The 23,471-nt window shown below is 42.2% G+C and overlaps 2 protein-coding genes and 1 long non-coding RNA gene across 5 annotated transcripts in view; 2 read left to right on the top strand and 1 right to left on the bottom strand.

Moving 5' to 3' along the window:
* Nucleotides 1–23,471, top strand: part of VRK3 (VRK serine/threonine kinase 3) — an 83,767-nt gene that overhangs the window by 20,609 nt on the left and 39,687 nt on the right. The window lies entirely within an intron of this gene.
* LOC121914467 lies at nt 1,221–10,369 on the bottom strand. Its single transcript, XR_006100533.1, has 3 exons — nt 10,326–10,369; nt 3,906–3,972; nt 1,221–1,318 (listed from the first exon to the last, which is right to left on the bottom strand). It is a non-coding gene; the product is annotated as an uncharacterized LOC121914467 (long non-coding RNA).
* CCNF (cyclin F) overlaps nt 16,157–23,471 on the top strand; it is a 23,716-nt gene continuing 16,401 nt past the window's right edge. For both annotated transcript variants that reach the window (XM_042437875.1, XM_042437874.1), the window contains exons 1-3: nt 16,157–16,254; nt 21,781–21,935; nt 22,553–22,659. In XM_042437875.1, coding sequence (XP_042293809.1) covers nt 16,242–16,254; nt 21,781–21,935; nt 22,553–22,659 — 275 coding nt within the window. In that variant the 5' untranslated portion in view covers nt 16,157–16,241. The remainder of the gene's footprint in view (nt 16,255–21,780; nt 21,936–22,552; nt 22,660–23,471) is intronic.

The raw sequence follows: 23,471 nt of genomic DNA, 5'->3' as shown, positions 1-23,471 counted from the left end.
TCAGGGGAAGGCCATGGCAAACCTTCCCTGAGAAACTCTTGCCCAGAAAACCCCATGATAGATTCGCCTTACAGTCACCGTAAGTCAGAAACTGTGGATGATACTGTTTCTGGCCACGAAAAGGTCATGTCACACTAACCCCATAAGTCTTGGCTTCATTACCAGATGATGGAATAGGGGCTACATCAGTGGTTCCCAAACTTTGGTCCTCCAGATGTTTTGGACTTCAGCTTCCCAGAATTCCTGACCATTAGCCAAGCTGGCTGGGACTTCTGGAGTTGAAGTCCAAAATACCTGGAGGACCAAAGTGTGAAAGCACGGACCGCATTGCACTTTCTTCTCTTTCTTTTTCTTCTTCTCCCAGGGACCAGACTGCAGATCTTGCTGGGCTTTTGCGGACCGTCTCCAACATCGAAGCCTTGTGGAACATCCACCAGCATGTGACGACACCTTTCCGTGCAACGTAGGCATGGGAGGATATAGTAGCAGGTTGGGTTTGGCCCTAGCCTTCCTTGGCTTAGCCCTAACGCCAACATTAGCTCTGGGTTGTAACAACGAAAGCCCAGCAGGGGCTCTGGATGATTGGAACGACTCGAAAGAAGAATCTATTCCTTCCAGGATTGGGTTTTCCTTTTCACCCAGGCTTTCTCCTTCTCTTCCAGCGTTCATAGACTGCGCCTACAAGAAGACAGGCTGCCAGGGGGGCTTTGTATGGGAGGACTCCTGGCTGTATTCAAAAACAGTATCTATGGCTTCTCACTCGTCTCCTTTCTTTCTCTAGGTTTATCAAATAGATTCCAATGCCATCTTTCCTTGAGGACCTGGAAGCAGCTTACATGATGCTATACTTCCCAAATGGTCAAGAAAACTTGTGGGTTTTCTCAAGTTCAATGTAGTCAAGAGCTGGATCTATCCATAAATGTCCACATATAGAAAACTGGAGCGTGTCCAGGGACAGGCGACTAAAATGGTGACAGGCCTGGAAACCCATGCCCTGATGTGGAGTTTATTTCAGTATGCAATACTTTTGAGTTCAGAATTATCCCATGATATGCCCCCAAAATCGCGTATTTAGTGTACGGTTTCACGCGGCGTCGCACAAAGCCTGCTATTAAAGTGGTCACAGAGGCTTTAACGTGCATCTTTTTACTTTCGACAATGCATTTCCAACATTGTTTTGATGTGATAATCAATGCGCAACTACTCACCATTTCTGCTCATTTGCGGGATGCTTTAAATGCACTTTATCTCTCTTTAACGCTGAAATCAGCCCCGGTGTGATAAACTCCTATGACAGCAGCTAGGGAGTATGCTTCACCTGGGGAAGAGAAAGAAATCCAGTTGTTGCAAAAGATGGTGCGTCGGGAGACGTCCCATGCAAACTGGGCTCTATGATGTGCATCCTGTGCCCTGATGTGCAACAAAGACTATACCACGTAGGTGCTGTTGTGCATGGTCAATAACATAACAGCAGCTTTTTTGTGGGTTTTGGGGCGATGTGCCATGTTCTAGAAGAGTTTATTCTGCGTTTCACCAGCATCTGTCGCTGGCATCTTCAGAGAATGCTGGCATGGAGGAGAGTGGGGTGTGTATACATGCATACATATAGACACATACCTACATATATATACCCTACTCACTTCCATGACAGCATTCTCTGAAGTGCCAGCCACAGATGCTGGCAAAACCAGGAATAAAACTCTTCTAGAACATGGCCACATAGCTCAAAACCCCACAAAAAACCATGGATGCCAACCATGAATGACTTCTAATTCCATAACAGCAGCTCCTATGGATACGGACGTTTTGGAATGCTCGATTCTTATTCCCGCAGACATGTCTCCAATAGGACTCTGTCTCGCTCGTGCCCATAAAATGCCTATCTCTGTATGTCGCTAACCATTGTACATTGCTTTCCAGGGGGGCTATCAAGCAGTTTCCTGTACCCTACGTGGGCAGAAACCAGCCTGCCAGGAACACCGGAGGAAAAAAGTGACCCCCCTCTACGGCTATGAGGTCCTCCCAGGGATGAAAAATGTAAATGATTGCAAATACGTGGACTAGAAGTCAGTAGCCTTCTGGATTTTGCTCTGCCGTGCCTAGAAAATACAGCCAGGGTGAGGACAATGGGGTTGCAGTCCAACATCTGGAGCTACATGGTTCCCATATCACTGCCCTGATCTGCAAGAAGGCTTGATAAGAGCTATTATAATGAAGGAATGGGCTTCTTAGGAGTTCGTCACACAGGAAAAATTGCCAGTTTAAACGGGGTTTATCCCATGAAAATTGCACAATTACTATTAAAACGTGATTAAGATTTCCACACAAGGAAATATCTTCTGGGCAAAACACTGGCTAACTATTAAGGCTCTTCTCTCTTTTAATAATATTATAACCTTATTATAAACTGTTGCGTTGCCTCTTGTCTCCTAGACATAGCTGGCATTGTGGCCTTCCCAAGGGCCGGTGACAGCCTTGTTCCACTGAAGGTCTTCAGGTATGTGCTTTGTAGGGTTGCAAAACTTATGTATGTCATCTTGTATGCCTTCTTAGAGCTAAGGGGCGGATGCAAATATAACACTCTTGAGTCTTTCAGGCCGGCCTCTCCCCCCTCTAGATGGTGGTCGGAAGGAGGGCTCTTTAAGTCTTTCAGGCCCGGGCCTCTCCCCCCCTCAGATGGTGGTCGGAAGGAGGGCTCTTAAGTCTTTCAGGCCTGGCCTCTCCCCCCCTCAAGATGGTGGTCGGAAGGGGGCTCTTAAGTCTTTCAGGCCATTTCTTGCAATTTATTTTTACTCCACCTTTCAAAGCCTGCCTTCAAACGCATGTAAAAAGAATCAGGTATTAAGCTAAGGTGAAGGGGGGTTGTTATTGGATTTCAACTCTTGTGCATTTCCAAAGCAACTTCTTCACTCTGGCTGCTTATGGATTGCTTAAAAAAGAGACACATGGCCCCATACCGACAGTTGAAAATAAAGCTGCTTTGGGTCACTTTGGAGGTATGCTGTTTAAATGATGCATTGTCGTCCTAAGGTTCCGGAAGCTGTTGCCAAAGCCACTCTCCAGTCCTTAGGAAATGGAGCATGGCTTTGGCACGCTCCGGCTCTTTGATACCTTCTTCTGTAAAAACATACTTCTAAGTGACCCGAAGCAGCTTTATTTTGGCCTGTCTGTATGGGTCCTACATCCAATTTATAGTGTGGTTGGATTAGGCCAAATGTGGCCCTTCAGGTGTGTTAGATGAAATTTCCAGCATTCTTCCACCATTGCCTGTGCTATGGGGGATGATGGAACTGGCAACCCAAAATTTCTGCAGCTGGGGATGTTTCAGATGGCGGATTTGGAGACAAAAGTCACGCCAGGATGCATGACAAAAGTAGGACAAATAGTAGGACCAGGATGCAGCCTAAATTAGAATTCAATTCAGGAGCGGTCACTTTTTAAAAGCTGTGTGATAAGCTCCTAGGTAACCCATGTACCAGCTCAGTCTGCTGTCCAATGCTGCATCCACATTTGCAGAAATAATCCAGGTTGATACCACTTTAACTGCCATGTCTGCATGCTATAGAATTCTGGGTACGCTGGTTTAGTGATACATTTAGCCTTCTCTGCCAGAGAACGCTAGTGCTACAACAAGTTGCAGTTCCCAGAAATCTGTAGCACTGAACCGTAGCAATCAAAGTGGTATCGAACAGGATTATTTCTGCAGTACGGATGCAGCCCAAGTGATGCTAAAGGTAGTGGCAACGTCTAGACCCTTGGGCTCTACCTTCTTCTGGGTCTTATTTTGACAGACATAAGAGCTGACTTGAAACCAAGCAGGACTGCCTATACTGTATAATATAGGATGCATGGCCATGCTAGGCATCAGAGCCCCCATTGCAGTTTTCCCTTCTAATATATTATACCTGTCTAGTCAGTTTAGAGAGAGGTGAGCAGCATCTTCTCGAATTCGATTGCATGTCTGTCTTTTGCCTGTAACAAGAGACAAAATGACATTGAAGCAAACTGCAAGAATAAAAGGAGGCAATGGCAGCCTTCCAAGTTAGCAGCTGTCTCTGGAAGCGACTGAAGATGTAAGACCCTTTGTACTTCTTTTCAAGGTATCTGCTCCCCTCGCTTTCCATCCAAGTGCACATCTGCCAGCATTCGCTTCCTCGTGACTAGAAAGATGTTTGCTGCTTGAAAATACAGAGCAAGCTGGCACCTGGCCATCAAACTAGTCAAATGTACAGGGAAAAAACAACCCTTGTTTTGCAGTTGGCAATATCGAGCCAGAAAATAATGGAAGATAATAACCATGTGAAACTGATCACAATTATGAAGGTGTATAATAACAATGCCGAGGTACGTTTCTTGTATTATTGTGAAAGAAACTGAGCTCAATGGATCCAGGAACTGAGAACAGCCACATCTTGACTAACATTGTCATAATTTCCCCCCCATAATTTTTAACATTTTTGCCTGGTGAAAAAGCCAGTGGAACTTCGTACTTGTTGCATTTCGGTTGTCCTCATAAAGGTATCACAGTTTTGTGGATTTTGGATCATAAAATCATAGAATCATACAGTTGGAAAAGACCGCAAGGGCCATCCAGTCCAACCCCATTCTGCCATGCAGGAACTCTCAATCACAGCATCCCCGATGGATGGCCATCCAGCCTTTGTTTGAAGACCTCCAAGGAAGGAGACTCCACTACATTCCGAGGGAGTTTGTTCCACTGTCAAACAGCCCTTACTGTCAGGAAGTTCCTCTGAATGTTGAGGTGGAATCTCTTTTCCTGCAGTTTGCATCCATTGTTCTGGGTCTTATTCTCTTGAGCAGCAGAAAACAAACTTGTTCCCTCCTCCATATGACATCCCTTCAAATATTTAAACAGGGCTATCATATCACCTCTTATTAGACTTCTCTTCTCCAGGCTAAACATCCCCAGCTCCCTAAGGCGTTCCTCATAGGGCTTTATGGTTTCCAGACCCTTCACCATTTTAGTCGCCCTCCTTTGGACACGCTCCAGTTTCTCCACATCCTTTTTGAATTGTGGTGCCCAGAATTGGACACAGTATTCCAGGTGAGGCCTGACCAAAGCAGAATAGAGTGGCACTGGCACGGTACAGAATGCCATAAAGCGGCGTACCGGCACCAATTTTAGGGTTAGGGAGTGTGCACCAACCACAGGCTCCCTAACCCTAGTATGTGCGGGTGACATAACAATGGTGGTGTCCTGTCCATACGGGGGCCACCATTGAGACGTAAGCACCGTGCAGCATCCATACGACACCACACAGTGCTTATGTCACAATTGCGCCACTGGCGCACTCATGACATCATTGCGGCACCCAAAAAAGAACCCAGAAATACCGGGTTCTTTTTCCTCCACAGTAACAGCACACTGTTTGGGGGCTGCGCCGTCCCTGTGGAGGAAAATAGGGGCAGTCTGTTCCAAACCACTATTACTTTCCTCGATCTAGCCACTATCCTTCTGTCGAAGTGTATGTATCTGTCTGTGTGTGTTTGTGTGTATATACACATACAGTCAGCCCTCAATATCCACAGATTCTTTGTCCACGGATTCAACCATCCATGGTTTGAAATTATTCAAATATATATATATATGTATGTATGTATGTTCCAAAAAGCAAAGCTTGATTTTGCCATTTTATATAAGGGCACCATTTTACTATGTCATTGTATTTAATGGGACTTGAGCATTGACAGGTTTTTATATCCACAGGGAGTCCTGGAACCAAACCCTGGCAGATATCAAGGGCCCACTTGCACATACTGTACTGGACTTCCACAAACTGTGAGGAAGCCTGATGTTAGTGGCCACTTGTATCCCCAGTGGACCCAGTTTCCCCCTCTACTTCTGTTGGCGTTCAGCGCCTGACTCTGCTATTAGAAGGAGCGACAAATTATTGATTGCATTGTGTTCATTTCCCCAATGTTCCATTTTCTTGGATTCCTGTTCTCTAAAGACATTTTAAACTACTCTTGCCCACTGGTAAAATCTAATCAATTGGTGATCTGCCTTTGTAAGCGCATCCACATAATGCCTTACATTTGACAGGGGACTCTGTGTTCATAGCAACTGATGTGAATATTATGTGCCAGTGTTGCTACAGTCTAAGGGACTTGTTTCTTGGAGTTTAGCAATCAGGCGGTAGGAGTGGGGGGAATAATTAGCTGCCTTTTTTGCCATTCTCTAAAAGAAACCAGCAATTCTCCCTTTTTTAGTTTATTTTAGCAGATGGTTGGTAATGACTGAACCATCTTCTCATTCCAAGGATGAGGAGGGTATGTGATGAATCATAACAAGGATGCCTGTCTTCTGCATAAAGAAAATGTTCTACTGAAGTCATATGAAGTATGCTCACCATCTTATTGTGTCTAGGCAAATACATTTGATTGCCAGAGACGAAGAATACATTTTGGCATTCTCATCACCACCATTCCATGTGCAGAATCCAACCAGGTTGAATGGTGTCTTTTGTCAACTATACCAGTGGGACATTGGGCCCTGCAGTACCTGAAAACTGCAAGATCATGTAGGGCCTGGAGGAATTGGACAGGCCACATGGCACACACCAATATACTTATTACACTACCTTATTGTAATGTTATACTCCACTTTTACTGCCATTGCAACATCCTGTGGAATTCTGGGGTTTGTAGTTTAGTGAGACCCAAGTGCTATCTGGCTAAGAAGTGTAAATCTTCCTCCTTCTTCTTGTTAGAATTATAGAGTTGGAAGAGACCGCAAGGGCCATCCAGTCCAACCCCATTCTCCCTTTGATTAGCAGGAACTCTTAATCAAAGCATCCCCATTGACAGATGGCCATCCAGCCTCTGCTTAAAGACCTCAAAGGAAGGAGACTCCACTACACTCTAAGAGAGTGTGTTCCACTGTTGAACAGCCCTTACGGTCAGGAAGTTCCTCCTAATGTTGAGGTGGAATCTCTTTTCCTGAAGGTTGCATCTATTGCTTCCGGTCCTAGTCTCTGGAGCAGCAGAAAACAAGCTTGCTCGTGCCCTCCTCAATATGACATCCCTTCAGATATTTAAACAGGACTATCATATCACCTCTTAACCTTCTCTTCTCCAGGCTAAACATCCCCAGCTCCCTAAGTCGTTCCTCGTAGGGCATGGCTTCCAGACCCTTTACCATTTTAGTTGCTCTCCTTTGGACATGTTCCAGTTTCTCCACATCCTTTTTAAATGGTGGTGCCCAGAACTGGACACAATATTCCAGGTGGGGCCCGATCAAAGCAGAATAGAGTTGCACTATTACTTCCCTTGATCTAGACACTATACTTTTATTGATGTAGCCTAAAATCGCATTGGCCTTGTTAGCTGCCACATCGCACTGTTGACTCGTGTTCAATTTGTGGTCTAGGGTTCAATTCTCAGCTTGGCCATGAAACTCACTGGGTGACTTAGGCATGCCACAACCTCTCAGCCTCAGGGAAAGGCAATGGCAAACCTCCTCTGAATATATCTTGCCAGGAAAACCCCAAGGATCGTCTTTGGGTCGCCATAGGTTGGAAATGACTTGAAGGCACACAAGAACAACAACAAATAAGAAGGGAGAACAGGGGTTTTGCAGCTATTGTACATGGTAACAAGTAACAAATGAGGGTTCTGGCTGCTTAAGTGAACATTTTTCAGTGCCTATTACCAATCAGTGCTGAAATGCAAAGCAACAAAAACGCTGATGAAGTTTGTCTAAGATGGGAATATATATGCCCCCTTGACAAAACTAGGGTTTTACAAAATCTTGCCAAGACATCAAAAGTGATGTATGGGTCACTGAGCAAAATCAGATTTTTGCCAAAGTGTCAGAGGAAACAACAGCAAAATCAGATTTCACCATTGCGCCAGGATTATGCAACAGCAGATACAGCTGATGGATCCAGCAGACTGGTTCTCTTGGCTAGGCATGGAGTGCATGAGATTTTTCCAGGTATTGTTGGACTGCAGCTCCTATCAGCTCCAGCCAGGACTTCTTGGGGTGAGGGATGATCAGAACTGCAATCCAAGAGAATTTTGGAAGGCTTTTCTTATCCTTGATCGGGCAAAAAGATAGAGAACGATTATTCTAGGGCCTCATTCCCACTATCTTTTAAATCAGATCATGAATCAGTTTGAACCGGTTCAAACGACCCTGGTCCCCACTTAATCCAAATCTCTAATTCCAAGAGGGGGGCCATGCTCCAGAGCCATTTAACCCGTGTCTTTTTGACACTGATTTTTTTCCGCTTGTTTTTCGACAAATCGATTCTGTGCAAGTGTGAACCACAAGCAGATCAGAATCGATTCAAATTTCCCCTTCGGCTAGCTGGAACCGATTCATTTTGAATCAATTCATTGGTGAATGGGGACCACAAGAGAGTTATTTTGGTGCCAGAAAATGACATAAAATGTGTTTGGGGCAAGTGTAGTGTAGACCACGATCCGATGTCGAATCGATGCATCAAGTCAGATCACACACCGATTTATCAGTAAGTGGGAATGAGGCCTAGGATTACAGTCTGCAAGAGTCATCCAGTATCTGTAAGTAGGATGGATCAGGCTTATAATAAAAAAATTATTGTAGAAAACATATATAAATACATATCTTTAAAACTTGGAGAAATATTTAAAACAACAAAGGTTGAACTACCTTTTTAAGGCTTAGTCATTGGTCTAAAGATAAAACATGGTGGCATATTTGGACCCACATCTTTTATCTTTGGCATGTGCTGCCACCGGAATCCCCAAAAACATATCTAAAACTGAAATTGAGGCTGAATTTCTTGGGGCTGAAAGAGCTTTCCCATATTGTGCAACCCAGTTTTCTTCCTTCTGCACCACTAGATATGAATCACTGGGCCGCTGCACATGAAAACAAAAATTCCAAATCATGCCAAAGTGCTTATTAATAAAATGTATTTAAATCTCAAACCCAGGAGGAAATTATTAACTGCAAGAACATACTGAAAGGTTTGAAATATTTACACATAGTTGTCACTTCCATTCTGTTTCCTTCCCAAATATTATATCCCTAAAGAAAATCAAACCTACATGCTGTGTTCAGTTATCGAGCGAATAACCAGTGGCTTATTATTTAGATGAAATTGGCATTTTGTTCCTAAAGAGCTTTTTGTTCCTTTGTTCTGGGAAGCCAGTTCTTCCAGTACTGAAAACTGAATTTAAAGAAACCAAAAATGTCTGTAACAGTTCTAAGCTAATAGGAATTAGGGAATAGCTGCAACTCAGTAGTGATATACTACACAGCTTTACACATAGAAATTCCCAGATTCAGTGAGGCAGCTGATTCAGGAAGTTTATTCGGGGTGCTGTGAAAGTGCAGCAATTTATTACTTTTACTGCAAGAGACCAGGAGATATGACATATTTGTGCCTCTTGTGCCAAAATAACTTCTCCGGCTCTGGGTGTTATGCACTTTAACACTGGAGTGGATGGGTACCGTTTCTTCCTTTGGCAGCATAAATGTCTTGGGAATCCCTGATCCCTGGCATCTTTGTTTGGAGAGGGTGGCAATAAATTGGCAATTGATATTCTGAAGAGCCACTGCCAGCAAGTATTCACAAGGTAGAGCTAAATGGATCAATGGCCTGATTTGGGATGAGGTTCTTTTATACGATCCTTAACAAAGCTTGGAACAATTGGACTACAACTTCCACAACTCCCAGATAGCATGGCCATTGTCCATGCTGGTGCAAGAACTCTGGTGGTTATAGTCCCAAAAGATAAATGTTATAGGTTCTGATCTTAGTGTCTGGTTCTGAACGTATTTGGAAACTTACTCTAGAAAATAAGCAATTGTACAATTACATGCACAGCTTCTTTGTTATAATAGTCATGGAGAAGGGATCCTTCTGCCATCCTACACATTTTAATTTGCCTCATGCGGAGAACTGCTGTGAGCACAAATAGCAAATAAATGTTATTTGAATGAGTGAAAACAGGAGACAACAACTATACCTTTAATGGGTGTGTAGAAGAGGGAATTTCAGCAGGTGTTGTTTGCTAGCTGGTTTTGACAAGCAACACCAGATGAAATTCCCTCTTCGAAACAATATTAAAAACCACAGGAACCACCTCCACTTTTCACTCTGGAGCTCTAGCTGTGAGCATGTATATCCAAAGGGTAGTTGTGTTGGTTATACGTATACCAAAGTACTGTATCATCCAAAATCCACTAGACAGTGATACCATTAATGGACCAACCAAAATGCACATTATACATGTTGAAAGCTTTCGAAGCTCCACTGCCTTCTTCACCAGGCAAAGGTGTTCAAACTCATGTGAGCATGCATTTTTCTTACCAAGGGAACCTGAACTTTCTTAATCTCTCACTTTTCTCTTCCTTCTGAAAAGTACTGTAAAAACAAAAAACAAAATGCTGTTTCATAAAATGAGCCATTTAGTTTTTAATGCGTTTTGTTTTTAATGAGGGTGCCACTGAATTTGATAGATATTACTCTAAGTTAATATACAAATGAATCAAATAATTCAGTAAAATGTAAATGAAGACAAAGGTAGTGGGAATGATTTCATGAAATGGTGCCTCTCCAAATTATTGGGTTGGTGTCATGAATTTTTGATTGGATTGTCGTTCCTCTGCAGCCCTTTCCTTCTTCTTGGTTCTCTGGGGACCAATTTTGACTATTACACCCGTTATATGTGCATCTGTGCAAACAGTACCTTGAAGCAGAGGAGTATTTTCCCAGGGTTCAAGCCATCCCCCTCAATTCATTCTAGAATCCCTGCCAGTAGAGTAGTGGGGCCAACACTTACAAGGCTTAAAAGACTGGGACTTCTTTAATTATGTCATCTCCTACCTTTTTGTGCAATCTTAACTTCAGTTGCCAAAGTTTGGAAAGTTATTAGAGAATAAATACGATATACTATATTAATCGGTCAGTGCAAGAAACAATGTGATGTAAGAGATAAATATAAAATTATACTGTATGTTCAAAGCCTTTCATCTTGGATAATGATCTACAGTGCATTATTTTTGTTGATAAATTACCCAGTTACAATGCAGAACACCTCTGAATAATCCCTATAAGGATACACAACTTTCTGCCCAGTCTCCCTTGGAAGGCTTTCTCTGCTTGCAATTCTGTAGTTCTGACTCCTTGCATGGCATGATGCTACTCTGGACTGAACAATTCATATTTTTAGGTAGCATCTCTAAAACTTCTTCCTTGGTCGCTCCACCCGAAACCCATCATTATTCACGATGACTAAGAGTTACGCTTGAAGGTCCCCTCAAGAGAGACAATGTTACCTTTTTTTAGCATTACCAGCATGAGCAAAGACTTGCATAATGAGTCCATTTCCCTTTGTAAAATGCCAGCATGTCTGTAGTCACTTTGCGTCCTGCCACCCCCTTGTAGAGAAGAAAGTTAGTTACGCAACAGAATGTGAATTTGATGCCATCTGGTGGTAACTTCATGGTGAGTTGGTAAATAAATTTGAATCTTTTTTGTTCACATACATTTTGAATGCATCCGATTAAGTTGCTTTTTGGGGGGAGTGCTGCCAAAACACCCACTTAACTCAGAATAATCGATATCAGGGTTTTCTGCATTATTGGCAGTATGAATAACTGATGCAAACGGAGCTGGGATAAAACTGCATGCTTTGAACATGTTTTGAATACATTTGCATCATCAACTCTTTATTCGAGTGTTGGCACGTGTGAGCAACCGAACCTGCAGAGATGCGCATAGATGCAGTCCCATAATATGTGTAACAAACCTGGAATGTGTGAGAAAGATTATTTGCATAGTCATGCTAAAAACAACATGTGAATGTCCTCATGGTTATAAAAGACAATTCATTTGAGCAAGAGGCAGAAAGGGATAATCGCATCCATTTACCAGTACTCTTGGTACCTGTAATGGTACTTTGGTACCAGTTACCATTAATACCTGTAATCAGTTGCTGCTGGTCTTGCTTCATGGCCAGTGGCAATGCCTAACACCTAGAACCCAATGGCACTGACTTCTGGCCACCAGAAGAATTCAAGCTTGCATTTAAACATTTTCATAATCTTCTTATGCATGAATAAGTTGGGCTTTCCACAGTAACATGGGGATATTTAAAATGCTGATTTGTAGCTGCTTGTCATCATAAACAACCACAGATGAAATATGTCCAGGGAATGCACTTTGCTAAGTGAGAGAAATGGATTTGAATCAAACATGTAAGTTTTAATAAGAGTTAGAAACACATGAATATAATAGAAATTGTGTTAGACTATATAAGCATATGCTATAATTAGATTACATATATAAATACTGTAGTATGGAACCACATATATACATGTATACTATTATAATCAATATATCTATTCTAATAGGATTGAGTAAAGGTCAGCTGAGGCCCTTTAAGTGAAAGGGAATTTTATAAAAATATAAAAGTTAGTAAAAGAAAGAGTTTTTAGATAAGCTTTTTATAACACTGTTATTTATTAAATATTAAATATATTATTTTATAAGAATGAAGGGGGGTTATATTGTTGATAATAAATAAGATACACTTATAAAATATGCTGGACTTAGTTATTTTAAATATTATTTTTGTCTCTGTTAAGATTATCAAAATGGCTAAGTGTTCTGTTTAACAAATAAATAAACAAATAAATAAATAGGACTACACCTGGAAGTCAAAGAAGGAGGCAAAACAGGTTTTGGAGCCAACTGATAAGAGAGCTCCATCCTCATTAAATGCCAAGAACACTACTTTTTTGGTGGGGTTACTAAAAGTCAAGAGATATCCCCTTTTGAGCATGCGTAATAGGGGGTGATGAATATTAGAACACGCCTATGAATCTATAATCGCTAATTTAAATGGTCATGAGACGTATGATGAGATATGTTATGGGTGGAGTTTTTACATACTTAAAAAGGTGGTCTTAAAATTGATCACATGTCTAGATCTGGCCAATAAAAAATGAGATAGAAATATTGTAACAGAAAATGTGTTATAAATACTGTGTGAAACCTCAGGTGCCTCTTGCCTGAGACACCCCTTCTTGCAAGATTGTAACTAATAAATTGGAACATGCTGCTTCACTTGTTTTGTCCTGATTAATTTGTTTTGGTACTTTGGTACTTAGAAAAATCTGTATCTCACACTAAGGTGTCTTCCAGCCAGGATGGAGAGATAAGGACTTTAAGATGAGCACAAACAGTGATGTCTGCCAGAATTTTCTAAGTTATTTGGGATCATTTTCCTTTGCATTATCCTTTACATCCTTTGTTACATGCCCCTAAGTTTTACCCTCGACTTATCCATGGATCATATCAAAATGCATAATTTTGGCCCCAAAACCTGCCCTCGACTTATACATGAGGTCGACTTATAGTCAAGTATATACGGTATGCTGTTTAAATGAGACACACATCTTAAGAGGCCAGAAGCCGCACCAAAGCTGTGCTCCAGCCCTTAGGACTGGAACATGGCTCTGGCATGGCTTACGGCCTCTTAGGATGCATGCAGCATTTAAACACCATATTTCCAAAGTGACCTGAAGCAGCTTTATTTTGGCCTGTCGGTTCAGGCCCTACAATATCAGTTACAAACATCTCTGAATTTACGTGCATTGATGTCACTGGAACACACCTTGGCAACCTGGCATATGTAGTATTACTGCAGATTAAAGCATCAGTACAGTACTGTAATAAATAACTTCAAAAAGCAGAAGAAAAGAAGGAATAGGCAGCTAGACAGCTCCTGTATGAGACAGAAGCTGTGACAAAACAGTCCAAAGAGCAGAAGCATTAACAATGTTTGTACTTTTTGGCTGGAGAATGCAGCATATTGTGGCTATAGAGAAAGTTGCTGCTGCCAGTTGTTGTCTCCAGAGAGTGGAACAAAAAGAGCAAACATTGGAAAGCATCCATCTAATTCCACAGAAGAAGAAAAAAAGGAGAGACATCTGAAGATTTTAAAAATGTAGTGGTTTTTTTCAAAACTTTCTTTTAGCAAATACAAGACCATCTGTTTTAGCATAGTGAGATTTTTCTTTCTCCTTCCTTTTCCAGTTTGGAACTCTTACGTTAATATTAAAATTCCTTTTCTCACAATAAAACAATAAAACGGATGCAACAGATCTGCAATATCACCATAATTAAAATTGAAATTCTTTTTTTGAACACGTGTTTTTAGCTTCTTCTTCTTCTTCTTTTGGTAAATGTTAAGAGTGGCAGGTTTCCTGCTAACTTTTCTATCTCTTCTAATATAGAAAGAATAGACAATTTCAATGAAGTGTGTTGGGGCAAAGGTGTTTGCAGAGATGGTAGACATGTTCATTTACTATTGCTGTAATTTAACTACGATGTACAATCTCTTCCAGGGAGAGTTCAGAGTGGCAGGAACCGCTGATACAACACCATCTGTCCATCCAGGCGTAAAAGATTGAAGGAACATTCTGTACAAGAACAAGAACAGAAGGAAAAGAAAATGTGAAAGCTTTGTAATAACCTCCTTCTTGCAATCTTAATGGTATTCTAGTTTTGCTGTGTAAATTGCATTGAAGGAAATCAAACTGAAAAATGCTATATACGGGGTGACCGGAGGTCCTCCATTTCCAGGACATGGCCTACAGTGTACCATTTTAAACATTTGATATATGTGTGTGTGTCTTTTATTTATATGTGTGTATATATAAACATATGTGTATATATGTATATGTTTGTGTATAGTGTTGGGCTCATAGTTTGACATACATATATATATAAACTATGAGTATTGGACTATGACTAGAAACCAGGATTTGATTCCCAGTTTTGCTATCAAGCTGGAAATTGAACCCTGGTTATTCATATAGTGTGTGTGTGTGTGTGTGTGTGTGTAAAATATATATGAATATTGGCCTATGGTTCTGGACGCCAGGGTTTGGTTCCCAGCTTGATGACAAAACTGGGAATCAAATCCTGGTCTCCAGTATGTGTATATATGTATATATATGTATGTATAGAGTACACAAACACACGATGAGTATTGGACTATGACTGGAGATTCCCAGTTTCCTCAACTGGGAACCAGTTTCATGATCAAGCTGGGATTGGGAATCGAATTCTGGTGTCCAGAACCATAGGCCAACATTCATTTAGTTTGTTTATATATACAGTCATCCCTCCATATTTGCAGCTTTGATATTTGCGGCTTTGATTATTCACGGATTTTATTAACATGTCCTCTCTAGGAATATCTAGGTCCTCCAGAGCAACTCTATGTTCAACTTTAACTAAACGTTGCCCTGAAAGACCTAGAGATTCCTAGAGAGAATACACTACTAGGCCTTTTGTAACTCCTCCAGCGCAACTCTATGGTCAGCGTCTGTCGGACAATGACCATAGAGTTTTGCTGGAGGACCAAGAGATTCCTAGAGAGGTGTCCTCAGGCAAAAACATGGTGTTTTTGTTATTTGCTCTGCTCTGGGCCCCACAACATACAACTCCCAGAATTCCATAGTATATGTGTATGTATGTGTATCTGAGCGTGAAGAATTTATTTATGTATATGTGTTTGTATATATATATATATATATATATATATAAACTGTTCCACACATTCTTGACCACTTTTAACAGGGGCCTTCAACTGCCCTCAGAGAGCATTTCCATCCGGGTACTATTTAAACAGGCCCCCTCTTAGCGCTACTTTGCAACGTTCCTTCTTTTGCGCATGCGCCCCAACGCTGTCGCTCTCGAACCGCCAACCGCCCCCCCAATATTCGAATCCTCCTCAGGGCTCGCCCAATCATCAGCTTCGCTCTGGGCTCAAAAAAAAAAGCCCGCTGCCTTAGCTGCCGGCCAATCAGGTTCTTCTCCCCGCCTCCCGTCCAATCAGCGGCGCGGCTGGGTTTGAAAAGTGGAACGCGCGGTTGCTAGGTAGGCGTGCATTGGATTAATTGAGCGAGCGATTTAAAAGAAGGGAAGAGGGGGCGGGGCGTGTAAAGAAAATCAACTTTGCAATTGGTTGATTGGTTTGAAGTGGAGGGCGTGGCTTTGAGGCTAGAAGGGTCTGAGAGCGTTCTGGCTGTGAGCTGTGAATAAGAGTGTGTTCGGAGGAGGCGGGATCGACGTAAGCCCCGCCCCAAGAGCTGTCGGACTCGGCGCTTACTACGAAGGAAGCGCTCATTCAGTGACTGACTAGCAGCAGAGGCGGATGCTGCTGGGAGACTGTGGCTCCTAAAGGGCGAAACTGGGGGATTGGCAGCAGGCATGAAGGCAGGGGGTGAGTGGCCATAATGTACATAATGGACAACACTGGGATTGATAGTACATAATAGTATGCATTTATTGTGTATAGCAAAACATGAGAATATCAATTCAGTGGCTGTAGGGGAAGCATTAATATGATATAGCATATAATGTAATACAGAACTTGAGATGCATTATTATTACTTTCCCTTTTGTTTATTCATATATTGTATATATTTGGTATAAATTTGTACTAGTGAGAAAGTTCGGAAAGGTATGTATAGGTTTGATGGATATGTATTGGAAATAATAATAATAATAATAATAATAATAATAATAAATAATATTCCAATAAATAGTATTGGAAATAAATTAAATTTAAATAAAAATTAAGGTTCACTGGCTTGCCATAAGTTTGGCTATGAAACTCACTGGGTGGCCTTTGGGAAGTCACACTCTCTCAGCCTCAGGAAATAGCCCTGGAAAACCTTCCCCTGCTCTGAAGAAACTTACCAAGGAACCCCATGATCGGTTTCATCGCCATAAGTCGGCCCTAGGTTTGGCCCTTAATAAATCATAATGCATTTTATTTATATCCTGTTTCTCCTCCAGGATTGAGACAGCTAAAAGGTAAAAGTACAACAATATACACTTGTCCCTCCATATTACTGGGGTTAGGGGCACAAGACCCCTCTGAATACGGAAAAACCGCAACTAACAAAAAAACCATGTTTTTTACCTCTCTAGGAATCTCTAGGTCCTCCGGTGCAACTCTGTGGTCAACGTCCGACAGACATTGACCATAGAGTTGCACTGGAGGAGCTACAAAGGCCTAGTAGAGTATTCTCTCTGGGAATCTCTAGGTCTTTCAGTGCAACTTTTGGTTAAAGTTGACCATAGAGTTGCGCTGGAGGACCTAGATCCTCCTAGAGAGAACATATTAATCAAATGCGCAAATATCAAAGCCACAAATATGGAGGGACGAGTGTAATCTGAAATTGGGGAAGCTACACTCTCTCGGCCTCAGAGAAAGCTTGCCGAGAAAACCTTGCGATAGGTTTGACCGCCTTAGGACCGCCATAAGTTGGACAACGACTTGAAGGCACACAACAGCAATAACAAAATACTCCCTTTGTGGATACTAGGTACGTCTACATAAGCATAACACAATTTTAGCACCACTTTTTAAGGGACTTGGGGCTGGAGTCCTGGGATCTGTAGTTTCACAAGGTTTTCAGCCTTTACTTGGGGCTCCACCAAACTAGCAATCCCAGGATATCTGTAGGATTGAGCCAGGGCAAATTGGGGGGGGGGAGTTTTGTGGAACTGGATTACTTCATAGTGTAGACAGGATAAGTGGACCAAGGGGTAATAAACCCTGCTTGCTGCTGCCAATGGCCAGGTATGAAACCCTACTGGCTAAAATCCACTGTTTAAACGGTAAGTCGGCCTCATGGATTCAGTGGTTTGACTCCACTTGGGACTCAGGTCCAAAACGCACTGCAGAAATAATCCAGTTTGAGAGCGCTTTAACTGCCCTGGCTCAGTGCTAGGGAATCCTGGGAAGTGTAGTTCATTGTGGCACCAGAGCTCTCTGGCAGAGAAGGCTAAATGACTCACAAAACTACAGTCCCCAGAATTCCCTAGCATCGAGCCAGGGCAGTTAAAGTGGTCTCAGACTGGATTATTTCTGCAGTATGTCCCTTGGACCTTAGTGTTTCCGACTTACTGTGACCCTAAGGCCCAACCTATCATGGGGTTTTCTTGCAAGATTTGTCCAGAGGGGGTTGCCATTGCCTTCCCCTGAGGCTGAGAGAGTGTGGCTTGCACAAGGTGAGTTTCATGGGCGAGCAGGGATTCGAACCCAGAGTCACAGTCCAACGCACAAACTGAGACAGCATGGTGGCTTTCTCATAAAGGTTAGCATGCCATATTCCCAGATATATAGGACTAGTAATTCCTGTCTAGGATTGCCTTGAGAAGTCTTGTCCAGGAAAACCCTTCCTCTCTGCCCAGTCCTGCCTCAGTGAAGAACTGGGTGACTCTGACTCCATCTGGAGGGCACCGGGTTGAGAGAGGCTACAAAACACAAAATGTGGAAGTGTTGTTATTGTGTGCCTCCAAGTCATTTCCAAAACATGGCTGCCCTAAGTTGACCCTATCATGGGTTTTCCTGGCAAGTTTCTTCAGAGAGGGTTTGCTATGGCCATCCTCTGAGGCTGAGAGAGTGTGACTTGCTCAGGATCATTCAGTGTGTTTACATAGTCTAACACTGAGGTTACTACTCCACTGTGGCCCAAAATACAGATTATTGTCCCTGGGTGCTTTCAAGCCGTTCCTGCTTCAGGGACATCCTAAACTGGGCTTTTCTTGGTGAGATTTGTTCAGAGGAGGCTGAGAGTATGTGACTTGCCCAAGGTTGGAGTTCAGCATAGTCCTGTTTAAATCAGTGAGGCTTTCTGTGAGACGCCTTGGGCCCCACTCTGGGAGAAAGGCGGCATAGAAATGAAATAAATCAATATGTAAAGAGATCTCGTAGCACCATTGAGACTCACTGAAAGATGGGTTTGTGGCATTCTTGCTTGCTTTCAGTGAGTCTCAATGGTGCTACAAGATCTCTGAACATACTGATTTTACAGAATGACACTTTTGAATTCTATACATAAATAACTAAATACAAAAGTGCATATCTGAGTGGCCTTGTTTAGTTGGAATGGCATGGTTAAAGCTGCCTGTTGACTTAGATGTAAGCTGCTCTAGAGTTGTTGCATGTGCCTTCAAGTCTTAAGGCAGCCCTATCATGGGGTTTTCTGGGGCTGAGAGTGTGTGACTCTCCCAAGGTAGGCTTCCATAGCTGAGCAAGGAATATCCAACCTTGGTCTCCTCTAGTCTTAACATTCAAACCAATACATACTTAGACTTAAGCTGCCCTGAAACTGGTGGAGCTTATTGCAAAATAAATACCGGTCGGCTTTATTGCACACTGACGCAGCAATGATACAGACTTGTGCAACTTTCTGTGAAGTTACCTGGACTCATGAGACATGACTAACAAGGTTAAAGGTTAGGAAAACAGGGGCTGCCAAGATATTATTATTATTATGCCCTTTTCCCAAAACTGGGACTCAGAGCAGTTTACAAGATTAAAAACAGAAACTGCCAATCTTCTCCTGTCTTTCCATTCTGGGGAAACTTAAGTGTATTTTATGACATATTATATTATATTGTATATATTTAAAGTGATTTAAATCTGGGGAGAAAGATGGGATAGAAATGAAATAAATAAGTAAGTAAATCTGATCCAGGAGCCTGAATTTATCCCCAAATCCTTATGAATCACTATACAGTATACTTTGAAATTGGAAAACAATTGCTGCAGGGAGTTTGTCAAAAAGAGTTTGGAGGCAACTGAATGGGCTCCAGATAGACAAACTGGATCCTGATGCTTGGTTTTGGGGTGCCTTTTCCACCTTCCCTTTGTAAAGGTTTGCCTGCATTGCTGGAGTTGTCAAAGTGACTCAAAGCAATTGACTTGATGGTTTGGGTTGTGCTCTTTTTAAAGTTTAAAACTCTGCGAATAGGGCGCCTCTAGGATTTTGGGCGGGTGGATTTAAAAAGTTTGCAGGACCTATAGCCGGCCAGGAGGGGAGGAGATTTCAATGGACTTCTTTTTTGCCTTCCCCCAATGTCCAAAACAATTATCTTTCTCCTTTGTATTTTCCCTCTCCTGTTTTTCCTTCTCTTGAGTTCACAAACTGTTAGGTATCTCATTGAGATAGGCTTTTCTTGCAAAAAGGCAAAAGTTTAGATTTAGGATGGGAAGCATAGGTTGGTTCAGTATTTGAGACGAATAATAAAGCCTGGTTTCTTTGGCTGTTATAAAGGCACTTAATTGCATTTCTCTGGGTCATAAATAGAAAAATTCTTTCCACTGTTCAGTATCAGAGTTTTAAAGGGAAAGGGAGAAAGATCCGCTTGTTTTGGTGTTTCAGGCAGAATGCTGTCTTCACAAACTTAATATCGTTTATTTAACTGCCCTTAAAAATGATTTCATTTTAAAATGTTTTTTTTTCTTTTTGGTGTAAGAGCCTTATTAAAAATAATGTAATGTTTAAATTTTTTGCCACTTTTGCATCTGTAAAGGGGTGGCAGCTTCAGTGGTCCAAAACACACTGCAGAAATAATCCAGTTCGAGACCACTTTAACTGCTCTGGCTCATTGCTAAGGAATCCTGGGATGTGTAGTTTGTTGTGGCATCAGAACACTAGCAGAGAAGGCTAAATGTCTCACAATACTACTTTTCCCTAGCATTGAAAATGACCTCAAACTGGATTGTTTCTGTACTGAGCCAGGGCAGTTAAAGTGATCTCAAACTGGATTATTTCTGCAGTGTGTATTGGACCAATATCTAAAAGCCCCATTAATGTACTAGTGTTTTTAAAGTTCTGTGAGGGAGGGGATCAGCAATTTCCCCCCCAATGTGCCCAAGAGCACCACTAAAGTTGTGTGCATTGGGTATACAAGTGGTTGTTTCTTTCCTAGAAACTTGCCCAGGACTGGTATCCAATGGCTCAAGGACTGGCACTGGCCCAGGAACCACCACTTTGGGTAGCACTTTGTATATCACTCATTTTAGCCATTTTCCAGTTTCCTTGCTTATGAGTGTACTTCACGTACTTCAGACATCATGTTGTTGATGCGTGCCTTCAAGTTCTTTCTACCTTATGGCGACCCTAAGGGAAATCTATCATGGAGCTTTAGGGGCTGAAAATGTGTGGCTTTCCCCATGGCTGAGCAGACTTGAATCCTGATCTCCAAAGTCATAGTGAAATGTCTAAACCACATATAATCCACACTTCTAATGAACCATTGGTTAAAAGTGGGATGTTTCAAGAGGTGCACATGGTTCCAGTCATGTCCAAACTTATTGTAGGATGGAGGAATTCAAAGATGCAGCCTTGTTAGTTTGTACAGTCAGTATGTAGAGAGATCTTGTATCATCTTTGAGACTCACTGAAAGAAAGAAGTTGGCAGCATGAGCTTTCATAGATTTCAATCTACTTCCTCAGATGCATTTGTGGAGGGTAAGTTTCACTGAGTCCTGGGAGTCTTATTTTGATGATCGGAACTGCAAAATGTGCTGAAGTTGTTGTCTATGAATTATGCCAAACCTTCCTAAACTACTGAATTTCCCCTCATCAGCGAGTCCTACTCAGTTCCTACACAGGATGGGAATCATGCAGACTTCCAGATGTTCCCAGAGGTGTTTATGGGCAGTCAGAGAAAAAGAGGGTGCAAGAAGCCTTGCTGGGGTGGTGGTAACACCATTTAGCAGGCTGTGGTTGCGGGGACCCACAATGTGTAGGGTGCAGAGATGGTAAGAAATAGCTTGCTCAGTTAAATACAGTCTTGCTGAAATGGGGGAGCTGGAAGTGGTCTCATCTCATTTTGATGGTCACATTTTGCTAGTTGGCTGAAGAGGTAGGGTGTCCAGTGTTGCAGGAGACCATGATGCTTTCATGTTTGCTTTTCTCATTTGGCAAAATCTGTCTTCTTTTAGTGATCCACTGCAGGTGTTCCAGGTGCTTCTTTGTCCCTTCAAAGCGAAGAATGAAGAAGAGACCCAGAGTTCTGACACTACTGTGTCTCCCAGAAGATGTTCTGTTCCATGTTCTTAAAGGGCTTCCTGCGGAAGATATTCTCTCCCTCCGAGCTGTAAGTTTGAGCCCCTTTTTGACCCCCCCTTTTTTTCTTCTTTTCCTTTTTAATGTAGCTGAGTTGTTGCTTATTCCTAATGGAAAGCTGGATCTTTATGGGGGAGTTAGTTTTCTCTCTGTGGCTCAGGAATGTAGTAGAGCTTGCTGCCCATTAATGTAGGAGTTTGGGAACCTGCATCCTGAAAAAAGCTATTTGACTATAGCTCCCATCATTGCTTTCCATTGGCTATGTTTGCCTGGGATAATGAGAGCTGGAGTTGCATCTAGAGTGCAACGACCTGCCTCTTCTGCTATAACAGTTTCCATGAGGCTAAAGTTTCTCTGTCTTTTGATCTTAGAACAGGTCTTTCAACTTTTTAAATGGGAGAAAACCCATACATAAGCTACAAAACCATCAAATGATTGTGTCATGGGGATTGATGCCTGGCTGACATTGTGAACACTAGTTCCAAAGAAGGCCAACATTTCCCCCAGGGCCCAAATTTCTCCACATTTGTTGGTGGAAACTGTATTCACAATGAAGTCGGTGTGCCCAAGTCATTACATCAGTTGACTTCAAGCAGGCTTGCTTTTGGCATCTACCTGGCTCTAACTGCCTACTTAACTCTCTTACAGGTGCACTCTCATCTTAAGTACCTTGTAGATAACCACGCTAGTGTTTGGGCCTGTGCAAGTTTTCAAGAAGCATGGCCTTCTCCAAGCAACTTGAAAATGTTTGAAAGGTAACTTGTGGGAGCTCAAGAAACTCTTAAGATTAAGAATAAGATGTCAGAATAAGCAAAAATCAAGTACCTTGGGGAACATAGCTGTTAATCACCTCTGTGTGCTTCTCATCCACTCCTTTAAATTGGAGCCTGGTTGAACTGGATGAGAAGAGTGGGATGCAAATATTTCACCTACAACAAACGCTTATTATCACTACTGGAATATTGCAAGCAGGGACCCTTTTGTGCTGCCCTCCATGTGGTATTCCTCATGTAGCTGCAGTCTGAACATTGCTTAAGTTCCTCTGTTCAAATTACCGTTTTGTAGTTTATAGTAAGCAGAGGCTTGTGTTAGAGATGAGCTAGTCCTCCAAGATCCTTGGTTTAAATGCATATAGTTGTAGGTGATGAACAGTGAACTACTGTGGGTGGCATCCAGTGGGTTTCAACAGGTTATGTTCTGCTGGCTTTTGAATCAGCAGAAGGCTCCACTCATGGGGTGTGTGGAGGTGATTCTGTTTCTTTACTGTGTTTGCTGATCTAAATTGTCAGATCCAGGGACTGCATCTTGAGAAGGACTACAGGGGAAGGAAGAATTGAGAAAAGCCACCTCCTTTCCCTTTTATTTATTTATTTAGGTATTTATATCCCGCCCTTCAGCCCTAATGGCTCTCAGGGCGGCTTCCAATTATTATTTTTAATCAGACATTTCCCTGCCTTCAGGCTTACAATCTAAAAGACACGAAACAAAAGGAGAAGGGAATGATGGAGGGAAAGGGGATGAGGTCCAGTGGTTCTTCTCTCCCTCTGAGGCCTGGACCAAGGCAGAT

Source organism: Sceloporus undulatus, chromosome 8, assembly GCF_019175285.1.
Source record: "Sceloporus undulatus isolate JIND9_A2432 ecotype Alabama chromosome 8, SceUnd_v1.1, whole genome shotgun sequence".
Lineage (NCBI taxonomy): Eukaryota > Metazoa > Chordata > Lepidosauria > Squamata > Phrynosomatidae > Sceloporus > Sceloporus undulatus.
Note: the sequence above shows the minus strand (reverse complement) of the source record. Positions and strands in the feature narration are given on the sequence as shown.